Source organism: Haliaeetus leucocephalus, unplaced genomic scaffold, assembly GCF_000737465.1.
Source record: "Haliaeetus leucocephalus isolate CR32 unplaced genomic scaffold, Haliaeetus_leucocephalus-4.0 Scaffold984, whole genome shotgun sequence".
In the NCBI taxonomy this organism is placed as follows: domain Eukaryota; kingdom Metazoa; phylum Chordata; class Aves; order Accipitriformes; family Accipitridae; genus Haliaeetus; species Haliaeetus leucocephalus.
Genome location: NW_010973420.1, coordinates 383,714 through 398,503, shown reverse-complemented (window position 1 = coordinate 398,503; position 14,790 = coordinate 383,714). Strand labels below are relative to the sequence as shown.

At 43.2% G+C, this 14,790-nt stretch overlaps 1 protein-coding gene across 11 annotated transcripts in view; it reads right to left on the bottom strand.

The window, feature by feature from the left end:
* The window catches only part of LOC104842210 (chromosome unknown open reading frame, human C9orf89), a 76,061-nt gene that overhangs the window by 45,190 nt on the left and 16,081 nt on the right, over positions 1-14,790 (bottom strand). For 6 of the 11 annotated variants that reach the window (XM_010584392.1, XM_010584393.1, XM_010584394.1 and 3 more), the window contains one exon: positions 9,504-14,428. The exons of 3 other annotated variants lie outside the window; for them this stretch is intronic. In XM_010584392.1, the coding sequence (XP_010582694.1) occupies positions 14,316-14,428 (113 nt within the window). In that variant the 3' untranslated portion in view covers positions 9,504-14,315. Of the gene's footprint in view, positions 1-334; positions 404-9,499; positions 14,429-14,790 lie in introns of those variants that run through there. 2 more of the 11 variants (XM_010584390.1, XM_010584389.1) reach the window with 2 other exon arrangements.

Sequence of the window (14,790 nt, the reverse complement as noted above, 5' to 3'; positions counted from 1 at the left end):
TAATTTTTATTTTTAAACATATATATAGAGATATTTATATCTTCTAGGTTCTTACCTGCTGGCTCAGGGACTGACACTTTTTCTAAATACAGTATTGCTAGTAATGGTGTAGGTTATAAAAATTTCTGCAACAAAAACATTTCAGTCATTTTTTATTTCCGAAGTATGACATCTGCAATGAGAAAGATCCTAGTTTTCTAGATTGTGCTTACTTGTAGATGCAGATTTGTACTAATACATTTCCTTACCGTTAATTTTTAGATGTTCCCTTGCACATGTTAATAGAAGTTTGACTTCCATGTGTTTCATCTCATTTACAGTTTTTATTGATCACATTTCTTGTTAGTTATGTCTCAAGGCCCATTGATGTACCATATCTTCATTTACATGTTCTGTAGAATTACTAACAGAAAACAAATCAGAAACTTGTGTGATTAGTAATGAAATAGACACTCTTTTTCATTTTTTAATTCATCTTTTGTTGCTTCATTTCTAACTTAACATGTATTTAACCAGTATCTACCAAGCAATGGTTTTAATTGTGCGTGTTGTACTAATTTAAATGTAGCTCAGAACAAGTTCTGAATGAAGCACTCAGGACAATTTTCCTTATTTTTTACAAACCAGCAAACTGTTGAAGGACTATTCATACATACTTGTGCTATCACAGTTTCAGTGCTGTAGTGTGGTGAATTGACTGGCCAAATAGCAGTGCTGAAAACCTTAAAAACCTTTCTTTCGGAGAAAATAGGCAACTATAAGCAGAGCCCTTCCAAGCATCAAATTTATCTGTGGCTCAACATTGGGCAGTAATTTTGATAAGATCCTTGAATGTACCACCTTTGTTACCTTCACCTTTTTACTCACTGGAATATTTGCCCATCTGTGCATCTGGTTCAGTCTGGACAGGCTCTCTAGAGGCACCTACCTCTCTTCTGTACAGGAAACTGTACCTAAGCTAGGTGTCTGAAGTGGTTGCTTTGTATCATCCTAAATACATAACCTGTCCAAAAGATAGTTACTTTTAACTTAGTTATGAATATTAGATATTTTTCATTGCCAGATTTGCATCTCTGTTTTTTTTTTAGCAAGACATTAAAATAAGAAGAAATGTGTTTCTGGCACTTTGCTAATCCACTCACTTTTTGGCTTGTCCTTAATACCCTAAAGGCAAATGCAAACAGATGCCCAGGCTGTACTGATGTTTACCATCTTTACACTTGGTGGTGATTTGGCCCAGTTTTGAATGTAGCTTTCCGTTCCTGTGCTACTTATTGTCATGGCCCTCTCTTATGAGCATGATCATGTTTGTCTTGCACTGAAACAGCAGTCAGAGGGGGGTGCAGTACAGACATACCAGGTCTTTTCCCATTTTATTCCCTTTTTTATTGGAGCATAACTTTTGAGGTCACTCAAGCAAACAAGCTGTTACAGCAGGTTTCTCCTGAAAAACATAATAGCTGTTCTTATAGCATCTTTGCTGCTAAGCTGTTGTCCAACAGAAACTACCAAGGCTTGTATATCCCATCTCCCAGCGGCTTGTGGAACTAACTGGATCCAGCGCCGTAGAGCAGGGAACAGTCATGAGGCAATGACTTGTCAACTACAGATTCCATTGAACTTTGCAAGACACAGGTTTTGGGACATACAGGAGGGAAAGAAAAAATACTTCAAGCTTGAACTCATTGTTGGGTGCCAAGAGCTGGCTGTGGAGATCACCATTAAGGGGGTAGGTGTCTGTTCACTTGAAGTCTGCCAGAGCTGGGCGGAACAAAACAAGAACAACAGAACAACAACAACAAACTGTCATGAATCCTTCTGCCTCCTGAGCTCCTGAAAGCGTGGCTGAAGCATCACAACAGAGATACTTGCAACTTCAGAGGGCCTGGTCTCTTCTTTTGGTTCTAAATACATGAAAACCTGATCTGAAAGCCATCCATCTGACTACAAGACTGTACTGGGCATCAGGAGGTTTCAACTTGCAACTGGATGTCTTTTTTTAAATAAAAAGGATGCTGGTTTATTACCATGTCTTTTAAGGTGATTAAGTAAGATTTGCAAAACATCCTCAAACACGCAATCCGTGTTTCAAGTCTCTGAAGTCTTCAGAGATCATGTATTTTTTAGCAGACAAAGGCATCTGCAAGTTGGTTTCAAGTATAAATAATTTAATCACATGATTATTATTCTTTTAAGTCAGGTGCTTATTTAAAATCCTAGCAAATATCTCCTAGGGGCAGCAAACAAATGCCTGGGTTTAAATAGTTCTTTGATTTGCTGTGCTTCTCCAGCATTCTTGGTTGTAGGCAAACATTTCACTTAAAAAGAGGTCATCAATAATGAAGCGAGATGAATTTTTACAGGCTGTCTCGGGAAACGGTTCATGCCAGGTCATCCGTTTCCTTCTGTTTCATAAGCTTCTGAGCAGAGTAAGAATTACACATGCCGCTCTGGTCATTCTCATTAGTCCCTTCAGCATCTAGGACTGCCTGGACTGAAATTTTTGGTGTAGCTGTACTTACTGAAGCAGGTGACAACAACTATATTTACTGGAACTGACTTTTAAGTATTTGTCTTCTAAACCAGGTCACTCCTGAAGCTTATTCTGGAGCTGAGTATTACATAAAATGGGCTGAACTAGAAAGCAGAATCCTGGTTACTGTTTTCCCCTCAACTATCATTTGTAAGGTTTTGGTCACTCGTTTTAATTTATTCTAACAAATGCTTTATCCTGTGTTCTGGCACATCTTCCCACAAGTTGCACTGAGCCCTGCCAACCGTGCTTTGGTGTAGGTACTAGATGACTGGGGCACACTGCCCTGTACCAGAGGTGCTGGTGTGCTGTGCTCATCTCCTTGGACCAGGGCACAGGCTTGTTACTTTCTGTTGCCCTAAAAGCTTGGATGCTTTTTTGGTATTAGAGGAAGAAGAAACATGATAATCTCAATCATTCAAATATGTACAAAAGAGTTCTCAGAAATGAGTGACAGAATCCAAATGCTAAGCTCTGCTTATTTTCTAGCTTACCAAAGGCGTTGCCATTGTCAGTTTTATCTGGTTCAGGAAATGCTACATGTGGTACCAATTTATGCACTGTTTTACAGTTTGTTTTCAACCCACCCCCCCCAACAATGTCAAAAGCTGGTCCTTGTTCTACAATATAATTTCGTCAAGCCACAGGAGAACTGGCTCTACTGAAAGTGTGTTTACCTACTGCAGGGCAGTAGGAACACTTAGAAGAAAACTGATGATATATTTTCATATGTATGAACTCGTATCTTTGATAACCTGCACATTTAAAGAAAAATAGTTCATCAGTTCTGCCGTAAGGTTAGAGGCAGCATCGGGCATACAGAAGTACTGAGACCAAAAAGAAGCAGGCTTGCCATCTCCTTAGTTGTTTGCATACAAGAAAAAGCCACATTGCTGCTAAATGACAGTGTTTTGCTTTTAAAGAAATGATTTGCAGGTCATATACATAAGCACAATATCCCAATGTGGGAGATGGAGCCTCCCATCTTTGCATGGCCATCCCCACAAACCCTACACTTCCATTAAGAAATTATAATAAACCAAGACCTTCTGAATACTCCCAGCAGTTTTGCTATGCTGTCTGTAGGGAAATGATCTAGCAGAGCAGAAGCACTCCTGTTTAGTGCTTCAGACAACACATTCAGTATTATCACTATTAAACCAGTATCCAGGAAAGCATACTGCAAAAGAATAGTGTAGATACCACATTTCCCTTAGAATAATCAGGAAACAACTGGTACCCCAGATATCACCAGATGGTAGCTCTTTGTAAATTACTTTTTTCCTGGTAGAAATGAACATGGCTAACATCAGTTAAACATACACAAATTTAATGACCTTATAGTGAAGTTCACGCATTGCAAAGACCACACCACCAGTATGTTCAGACGCAGATTTTGCACCAAGGAACTACCCTAGAGGACAGTATGTATCTTGGAAGAAACCTCTCACAGTGATGGGAAATGAGATGATGTTCTCCTTTATGAAATAACATTTCAGCATGTCGTTTTGATTTTAGCAGTTTTCACATACAACAGCGCAAGGCACCATGGTCAAAAGTCTTGAAAAGTAAGCAAACTGTCTCAGGACTACTACTCAGCTTGAGCTTGGAAGTATGCAAAGGAGAAGAAAGTTTGCTGTGCCTCATATTCCCAACTGCCTTTATCTCAGAAAGCTACATGTCTGAGGAGCAGGCTGTCTTTTTCCCCTGGAAAAGGGAGAGGTTGCTGCTTTACAGCTGAAATATTTAAGGAGCAGGAGAGGAGCCCATTCACCCTGGTGTCATGCGGGGGTCTTGCTGCAGCCTTTTAATGGTTGCAGGTGATCAACAAGGCTGGACCAGAGTCAAAAGCTAAGCCAAGACATTACTAGAGCAAGAAATAAATTAAAATAAATGAGAGAAAGCATTTGAGGAAGAGGTAAATAACTGCATGGCCACAGCAGGCTCTTAGAGGAGGTTTTTCATCAGAGGCTGGTTGAAGTCCAAACACTGCAGGGGTGATGTGCCAGCTGTACCCAGTGTTTTACCCTTAACCCCACAGTCATTTATTCATATCCTTACATTTAAACACATTCAACAGCAGCAGGAGAGCAGAGGAGGCAGGAGCATGGGCAGAGGTAATAGAAATGTGTAGACATGGCACTTAGGGACATGGTTTAGTGGTGGACTTGGCTGTGTTAGGTTTATGGTTGGACTTGATGATCTTAAAGGTCTTTTCCAACCTAAGTGATTCTATGATTCTGTGGAACACTCACACTGTTAGCAGGTGGCTCTTGGCTGTGTCAGGGAGCAAACACCGGCTGTGTTAGGTACATACACAGCAAAAAGACTGACATGAATAAATGTGGTGTTTAAAGGCTTCTTCTTCTGCAAGGAGGAATTTCACATTTTCACACTGATTGGATGCTTTTCTCTGTATTAAATGCACACGCCCAACCTCGGCCCCACTTTTCTAATGGCCCTTGGCTGTGACACTGGAAGGATTGCCTACCTGTCATTGCAGGATACATTATGATAAATAGTGGAAGACACAGAAAACAATCTTTTCAAGAATAATATCTAACCAATTATTATCCAAAGGTAGTGACAAAAAATTACCTTCCCTGTTATTGGATGAAATGAATTATTTTGAACTCACTTTCCTCTTCTCCACAGTTTATTGAAGTGAAGAACTGTTTTCATGGTTATTCCCCCCCCTCCCCCCCGGATTATTTAATAACGAGAACTATTTAGTAACCTAGCTGCCTTCCCAAGGAGAGTGCCACAGTTCCCCAACTGGGAACAGAGATTTCCCAATGCCTGCTCATCAGGCAAGTTGGGCTTTGTCAGAAACGGAGACAGCAAAAACTCTGGTTACTTTTTCTTCCAGCCTCCTTCACGATGCTTTCCACTCCCCCTCCTCTGCTTACCAATCTTCCAGTTCAGAGGTAGCCCCAACCCCCTTTCTACAGTACAGGTTTTAATTAGTTAGGGGGTGAGTGATAAATCTGGTGCCATGTACAAAGAGCCACACCAGGACTCCTGAAACATTGCCAACCATTTTCACTGGTGCCAAAAATATTTGAGAATAAATAGTTTCATCACCACCCAACATTACCCCAGTTTCCTGGCATCGAGGATGAAAATAATTTAAAGCGTTGGAAAGGCCTTATGTTTCACATTTGTGTCGGACTTGTGGAAGCTATGAAGGGGGACAGCTATGTGTCTTTACCCTGAAACAGGATTAATTTTTTTCTGTGTCAGAAAATATGATTCATCAAGCATGCCAGGGAGAGGCATTGTTCAGGAAAGAAATGACTGTATTTCCCCTTGGGCCTCTTCATCGCTCGTGGACATTCAAATTCTGGGAACATGACTAAACAAAATCAAACTGTATGAAGTGCGCTAAATGGAGCTGTGTGAGAGCAAGCCACGACGGGCCTGTGTTGGTCAGTATTCTCCTTCACACTCTGTAAAAGCTCTTTTTTCTCCATGCTGATAAAAACCCAGGTTTGAAAGCCCTGCATCCCACAGCCACCCTGACAGGTATCATTACAACATCTCGAAGGGACCATGGTTATCAAATAGCGATGCCGGCATCTTTAAACTGTTACTATTTTGTTTAATTTGCACGTCCCCTTCACTTGCACAGACAGGGTGTAATGGAATAATGAGTCTTCTCGTTTCTGTTTCCAGAGTCAGGACCAGCCTAGACTCATCCAGGGCTGAATTGCATCCAGCTCTGAATGAGGAATTTCCTTCCTACTTGTTTGTTTTTTTAACAACTCCATGCTAGTCAAGACAAGTTTCACCTGTGCCCCACAGTGGTCCCTGCCTGGGAATACCCTGAAAGATGCCTTTGCAACTCTCATAGAAAACTGCTATCATGTAAATTATTATTATTATTAATAATTATTATTATTTTCTGCTATCATTCTACCTGTTATACCTGGACTTTGAACTTGGTTCCTACCTACCATAAACTATCTTCCTGCCTCCTGGTAGGGTAGAGGTCTTCCAGAGCAGCGAAAAGCAGCAGTGATAAATCAGGGTGACTTGAGCCACCTCCAGGAAGCACATGTGAGACCTTAGAGTGAAGGATGAGCTTCTTCTCACCTCTGGAGGCTCTAGCTGCACAACCATAAAACAGCATAAAACTAAAGCAAAGCAGGTATGGAGTGGTGTATGATATGGGGTGGGAGAACAAGCTCCTGTACTTGCCTTATAAACCCTCCAAGTGAGAGATTCAGAAGCTGGTCCGACCCCATGCGCACAGCAATGGGACAAGAACATCCCCTCTGCAGGACCCTTAATCCACCAGAATGCAGCCAGCTTGTGTAAGGTGTGGGGCAGAGAACAAAAGCTACCAACAGCATATGAAGGTACCCTTTGGAGTCTAAAACACATCTAGAAGCATCCAGCACAGCTTCTGACTGGTCAGTGCTCATCTGTGCATAATGGGCTCAATTTTGCATTTGAAGGTAATGATGAATTCTGGATTTTCCTCTCTTGGTGTAGAGGAAAAAGTGTGAGAGTGGAGCTATTGCTGATCATTCCTGGTTATTGCAGCACGGCGCCTGTCTCCCTTGTGCTACCCCTCGTTTCCCCCGTGCCAGCATCCCAAGCACCAGCCCAGGGCCGGGGTTACCGTACCCCTCTGTAGCAGAGGGCAGGCAGCTCCGTGCCCTCCTGCCGGCTTGCCTGGCTGGAGAAAGGGGCAGGAAGCACCAGCTCTGCTCAGGAGCAACCTTTTGGTTTTGATACCTGTGAATTTTAAAAATGTGTCGTCCTTCAAAGCAAGAACACGCTGGAATTGGTAGGATGGAGAGCGCAGATTTTTTTGCCTCTTCCTCTCTGAAAATACCCGGAATCCATTTTGTGCTTGGGAACCCTGTTAACAAATCTTTATTGAAAATGAAACACTCAGGCAAGTGGAAAGGTCATCCCAGGACACGGGAAGGGTGGGAGAGGGACAGAGGGCTGAGCTCTCCCTGGGCAGCCTTGGGAGCACGGTAACACACCTCTTCCAAACATTTCCAGTGTGCTTCTCAGCCCCGGGTAGATTTGGAAATCTCAGCCTCAGTGGGTGTTATTTTTTCCTCCACAAAGAGATGAGAAACGTAATACAGCTGTCCACAACCATTATGGATCAGGAATACTTAAGAGGCACAGGCATCCTATTTTCAACCTCAGCTAGGAAATTTTAAAATTAATTAGGCCAGTGCAGACAGTGGAAAATAATCTTAGATCTCTCCCCTTCTGTTAATGCAGAGCTGTGGCATTCAGCAGGGAGGCAGCCGCAGGGACCAGGCAGTGCTACCATCCAAGGCCATTGCTGGGGCTGGCACTGGTGAGTGTGAGACAGCCGCTGGATGGCACGGAGCACCCTCCGGACAGGGGCTGCGGGGCTTGGTCCTGCAAAACCCCCAGGGTAGCTAAACCTAGGGCTTAAAAAAAATGGAAAAAAAACCCCACCTGAGTGTGATGAAAGATTTTGCTACTGGAAAGAGAGGACTTGATGTAAGTTGCACCGCGAGGACACATCTTGCCGGTTATTTATTGAGGCTTCAGATGCCGTGGCGCTCCTGCTGCTGGCGTCTGACTTCCCCTGTTACCAGCTCACGAAGCGCAGACCAAGTCTGAATGGTTTTTGCTTTACTAGGCACAATGTTATTAAAGATTTATCAGCAACAACATGGCAGACAGCTTTTCCTTGCAACCGCAGTGCATAGTGGTCTGTGCTCCAAAATAGAAAGGGCAGGTCAGGATTCACCTGAAATGCTCTTTTATGCTGAAGCAGCTACACTGAATTAAAGAGCGTGATGCTGCTGCATACCTGTCTCAGCTCCAGCCACAGGTTTCTTTTGCATTTGACATGAATAATGTCCCTATGAAGAGGACGAGTTGAAGCTATAATGAGAATTACCCCCTCCCCCAAATCCTACAGTTTCGTAGCTTAATCAAACTGTTTTTTCACTCACATCAGGACCTTGGTGACGTCCACGGAGAAAAGCTCTGCGCCAGTCCCTTCTCCTGGCACCAGGCACAAGACCTTTGCTGCAGTGGCAGAGGGTCAGGCCACCACATGCCTGCTCAGCACAGATGCAAGTGTGGCCTCCTGGTAATAAAGCTGCTCCTCTCCCTCTTCCCCCGAAAAGCTGCACGCCAGGCAGTAGGAAAGTTGGGGAGATACCCTCCTTTCAACTCATCAGGCAGAGACACTCCAAGGGAGGGCAAAGGATGAAGAGGATGTCTCTTGCTGATCAACAAGAGATCCTCCTCCATTCGCACTGACAACCCAGCTCCTGTTTAACAGCGTTTCACGTGCTATGGGAAGGTGCCAAGGCTCTGGGGTTCCTCTTGGCCCCCAAAGAACGTGTTGCAGCAGGGGATGCAATCCAGGCTGCGGGTCAGCGACTTCCCCCTGAAGCTTCTCCTGCTACAGCATTGCTTTGGTAGGATCCTTTAACACTGCCCACAGGAGCACCTGGGCCAGCAGTTCCCCCTTCAAAGCTTACCCAAAAGAACAGGCCAGTAACAAATTCGTCTGCGTGTTCTTACCTGAAGTCCCTTTTTGGATGGTCAAAGTAGCCTTTAAAATCAATCTTGTGTCAAAGTCACTTTATACCAAGAGGTAGACCTCCACCCAAGTCTTGATGAGCAATGATTCATTGGACTACCAAAATGGCACGAAGTCAAGGCTTAACCAAAAGACATCCAGTCTTTGCACCGATGTGTCCTGTTAACTTCAGATCGCTAAACAAGTTAAGCAGAAAAACTGCAAAGACTTTTTGAAACCAGATGAAAACGTTAAAAATCTTGCCAGAAATACCCAAAACAAAAATTTAACTATCACAGAGCAGAGACCAGAAGGGAGTCAGTCAGCAGACAGCAGCCACAGGAGGACAACATGCCAAGGGGTGCTTCTGGAGAGAAGCGCAAAGCATTAACTACAAGAAAAACAGTGGCATTTTTTTCTCAGTACAGATTTTATTTCAATTTAATTGCCAGCTTCACCCCATTAAAAAAAAAATTTCCATTAATTTCTACAGAATTCAAGAAGATGTACATTAGGAGAAATGATTACAAAACAGGACCTGTGAAGTACAGCAAACTGTTTGTATTTGTTAGTGCAACAGCAACGCTGATTACACAGCCATGGCATGGCATCTCTCTGGAACAACATTTCTGCATACACAACAACAGTGAAAAGCATCCACAACTGCACATTTTGACCAAATATGTTTCCAATTTATTACAGTATGAGAAAAAAAAATCACAAGTGAAAGAAACAGAGTAACTTTGCCTTGGCAGCTTTGAAAACTCCAGCCAGCAGCTATGAAGTAGCCCAGTATGTCCCAGAATGAATCATCACTTTATTCCAGCTCTGGCTTGCAGGCACATCATATTCACTGAAGTACTTTAAATAGCAGTCTGTCTTTAAATGGAATTGTGCAAATTCATTGTATGATCTGTCACTTTGCTTGCAGCGCTCTCTGCATGCCATGCAGGCGGCCCCGTCACTCTGCCTGAACTATTTACGTGGCTCGGGCCAGTCGCCTGCACGCTCTGCTTAGGGGGCTACCACACCGGCTAACTCCTGTCCTTGAATCTAGATAGCCCCAACATTACCACCGAGCCAATCAGAGGCAGTTCAGCTTCACTTTAAATCAAAAAGCCCATCCATAAAAAAAAAACAGGGAAGGAAGATTATTTTTGGCTAGGTATCAGGAGGCCTCCAGGCTGAATAGCGCGGAGCTCATCCCCCCGTCCCTCCCCTCGGGATTCATGCCCAAGTCGCACAGCAGCGAAGAGGGATGGTCCCCGGTGGGAGCTGCAGCAAGTCCGCGCGCGAGGCACTCGCTGCAGAGCACAGTCTAAGCTGGCAGGGGAGCCAACTGCTTGATAACCTGCACACTCCCACCCTCCAGAGACCACAGCTTCTCCTTGCTCCTCTCTTTCCCGAGAACCACGTTCAGCCCTCCAAATCAGCATCACCCACCCAACAGCTGTTTGGCTCCTTAGCCCATAATGCCGCTACAGACACAATGTGCCTTATGCTGCAGGGAAAGGCAAATATTTTACTTCTTCATTGAGAGTTGCACAAGGTGAGAGAGGGGATGTTGAAAACACGCCTGCTTTTTATTAGCTCCCATACATTTACTGCCTGCAGCACAAGAACCATGGCATTCACAAGAATAGCCTCTAACCCCTGCACATGTAACCACCGACTGAATTTTACACAGCCAGGACAACTTCCCTGCACATAAAGTAAAGCACATTCCTAAATACCAGTACAGTTTCAGCAGCAAATGCCAAGCTATTCTTGACTTGACAGGGAAGTTGGAATTCTGCATCTAGACAGGCTCATCCAAGACCCTGCCTCATTTATTTCCAAGTAAATAACACTGCTTGCCTAGAAGGACTAGAAGGACCCGACTCCCATGCAGGTACATACGGGCGTCCTCCAGGAACTGACGATGGAATTATCACTTCATCTGCTTGCAGAGTAGTGTAGTAAACCTCAGTATTTGCGCCTGAAACAAAACTCTTCCAAGAAAAAGAATGTCTCCGAACCTATGCACATGCCAATTTTATAGCTAGCCTCACTGTTACTTTTTAAATTAATAACTAGCACTAATGAAGGAACAGATTATTTTCTATTCTTTGCTGTCAGGTCCTTTAACGAACAACACCGGGGCGAACCAAGACTCATTTTTCCTCTCTCCTCCCAGCCCTAACCCTGGGGATAGCTCATCCTGGATTTTTCTTTTTTTTCCCCTGAGAGGCATCCTCATCTCAAGCAACCTCAGAAAGGGAAGAAATATAGCCATAGCCTTTAGTAAACTTTCCTATTCTGTATGGTTTTCAAGGCTCAAGAAAGCCACTCAGTTTAAGGAACTGAGAGGACCATGTCCTACTGCACACCCAGCATGCTCCTGGAGCAGCCTGATTGACCCGAGAGGCCTCCTGGCACTGCAAGGCATCCTTGAACCAGTAAGTATAGCAGATTCGCACCTTCAGATTAAATAAGGCACCGGTAATTTCTGTAGGTTTCAGTAACAGTTCAGAACAATTTGCAGCCTGTTATTCAAAGGTAACATGGTGGATAATCTAAACAGAAAGAATCTGCCTAGCAGCAGTAAGGCCTCCGTTTCTGCTTTAAAATGACATGTGACTGTTGCGATTACTTTGGATAATGGGTTTTTGTGTAAAATAGAATACCGTTCCTCTAATGAGGTTTCAAAGTTGGCTTCAAGGCAAAGATTTAAAACCCCTTTAGATTTCAGAGGCATGTTTTCCAGTCCCTTAAAATGGGGCTGCTATAGGAAGTAAGCAGCAGTGGGGAAAGGAACACTTCATTTTAAATGTTGTAAATTACAGCTGGTTTGCTGGAGAAAAAAACCCAACCTGTTGTCACCTTAAACACAAGGCAAGGCAGAGAGAAAACAGAATATAATTAAAGCACTTCCCAAGATGGAAGGCAGCGTAACAGCAGATTGTTGTGTAACAAGGGCAGCAGAGCCTCGCAGTTAGCCAGTTCTGTAGGAAATGCGCTCAGCTCCGTCACCATTTTCTCCCTAATAAGAGTCCCCATGGAGATTAGATCGAAGAGATGCAAGAGCTGGTGGGGTAGAGGCAGGGGAAAAGAAGTCTAAATAAACTGCCCTGCTGGGTGTTATTTTGTTCGCATGGCATTTTTCTCATTCCACGTTTTACACTGCAGCAATCAGGCTATTAAGTGTTTATAATATCCCTCGGCCCACTGCTGATCTTGGGGTACGTCTGCCTGTCTATGCAGAAAACTCTTCTGTTCAGTGCTGCACAGTTACACCAGGGGAGCTGTTAGGGAAACGCCAGCTGCGCAGTCAAAGGAGCCGCTGCAGCTGTGTAAAAATAACCAAGCCAGCTTTAACGTGGCTGGTGGAGGCACCGTTCACAGTGTAAACCCAGCAACCTGGAGCTCAGCAGAGTCAGAATAAGCGCTTAAACCAAATAGCTTGTGCTGACTTACAGTGTGGCTGTAGCGTTACGCCTGCAGCCTGTCCGATTTCACTTGGATGTTTCAAGATGACCTGCGCTCACACCAGCGATGGCCACGAAGATGCACCATCTGTTCTTGAGATTTGACCTAATGAAGACTGTGGCTACCTCTACACAGGGTTGGCTCATGTCCCAACCACACTGCAATGCCGTAGGTAAAAACACTTTATCAGAAGAGTAAAATCAGGGTCCTCTGAGCCCTTTTTCATCTCTCAAGACATTTCCCACAAATACTCTTTGGGTCTTTTATTTTAAAATTTAGCCCTGTACCCAATTCCTCCTCTACACTATATGTTTGCTACTGTATCAGGTTGAGTGTTGTCCTGGAAGGAAATACAGTTATTACAAGACGATTTGCTTTGGAGAAGATGATGACATCTTTATAGCATGAATAAAGTTTAAAGCTGGAAGACAATTTTCAGTCTGTTTCAAGAAAACCACTCCAAATGACTGAAAATTTCACATGGGATCCTCCGGTGCATGGTAACTTGTGATGTAGCTGCAACTTTTATTCAGGTGACATTTGATTTGATCTGGAAATCTCTTCATTCAGTCAGTGAATGAAGAGCCACAAGGTATCTTTCTCACCAAGTAGAGGGACATGGTCTACCCAAGCTCCTTACACTCTTGAGCGGGTAATTGAAGAACTATCCACTCAAAATGTCATTTCTCAGAACTGCTGCACCTCCACCTGGAAGAGGAAAGCCATTTGTATTGAGCTAGGCAGGAGCAAGCTAAGAAAGCCCAAGCTGCTTCACTTTCAGCCCTGACTCCCTGCATCTCCCTCAAGAATTTTAGTCTTACAATGGTTTCTGCAAGTTTTTCAGGTTTCAACTCACAGAAGAAAAACATAACATCATCAAATGACATTAAGAACAACCTCAGGCTCTTCAAGTAAGTATACATATTCTTGGCCATAAAAAAGCCCCATGTCATGGCACTTAAGTCCCTGCAAAGTATCTTGGATTACTTCAGTTTCTTAGATATACAGAAGGCAAAACACTTCACTGGAAAAGGAAAAGCTGAATAAATCTGAAAAATCTCGGTAGTTTGAAGTGCTTCAGATCAGACATTCTAGTTCCTGGGACCCTCGGCGGGCTGAGAGAACCAGTCTGCACCAGCTCCAAAGCATTCCAACCATGCCCAACAGCTGAGTGTGAACATGAACAAGGCAGGCTGGGATGAGGCACAAAGAGGAGAATTAGAAAACACAGCAAGTACTTGGCATACACAAAGGTAACTGGCACTGATAAACTTCGTAGGTGCTAGTGCCCACCTGAGCTCAGGCAGTAAGTATAAAGGCTCTAGACAAAACAGACAATCCTGAGATGGAGATCCTTTTCTTAGTAAGGCTTTGAGTACATGTGTTTTTTAAGTGCTTTTCTTAAATTAATTATCACAAAAGACAGGCTAGCATTCCTTAAAACAGTTGTGATCCTTCATTCCAGTATAAAACACATATGCAAACATGGCTTAAGACCCATGATCACTTAGGATATCATTTTAAAGTTTGTATTAAAAATATTTTTTATCCAAATGATAAATATTCTAAAATAAGCATTTACAAAAATAAATGGTCCATTCCCATAAGGAAGGACATATATAGCTGAAATTCTGAATACATCTTGAGGCAATACAATTATTGATGAAGCTAGTTAATAAAAATCTTTGGTATGACAGTATAGTACATTAATATTCATGCACTGTTGTCTTCCCTTGGCAGGTATACTGTACAGACAAGTGAAGAGGCAGCTTTTCCTTAATTTCTTGATATGTCTTCCAAATACAACATACAAATATTTCTAACGTGTCTTCCTATGATAATAGGAGAAAAGCCCAAGATTCTCCTGGCTCTTCCTACGACTTTGGTATCTAAAATAGAATGAAGATGGGAGGAAAAAGAGAAAGTGAACACAGTTTAGTTTCATTCTAGTAGCCAGTAAGCAGCATTTACAAAAAATAAAAATCAATAAAAAGACGACTTTAAAAGAAAGTCCATTTCCTTCAATATTGTATACATCAGCTGCCAAGAGAGCATAACAATGAATCTGTTAGGATTCATCACTGCAAGTTCAGACACAGGAAGAGGAGATTACTGAGTTAGGTAAGGGGGCAGCTTTACACCTGAGCACAGCACTGGATGGTGCAAGCCTGGAACACCACAACCTGGTCTGGTGGCCCTGTTACGCATGGGGCATTGAGATACTGCATAGGTTCAGGGAAGAGCCTCAAAA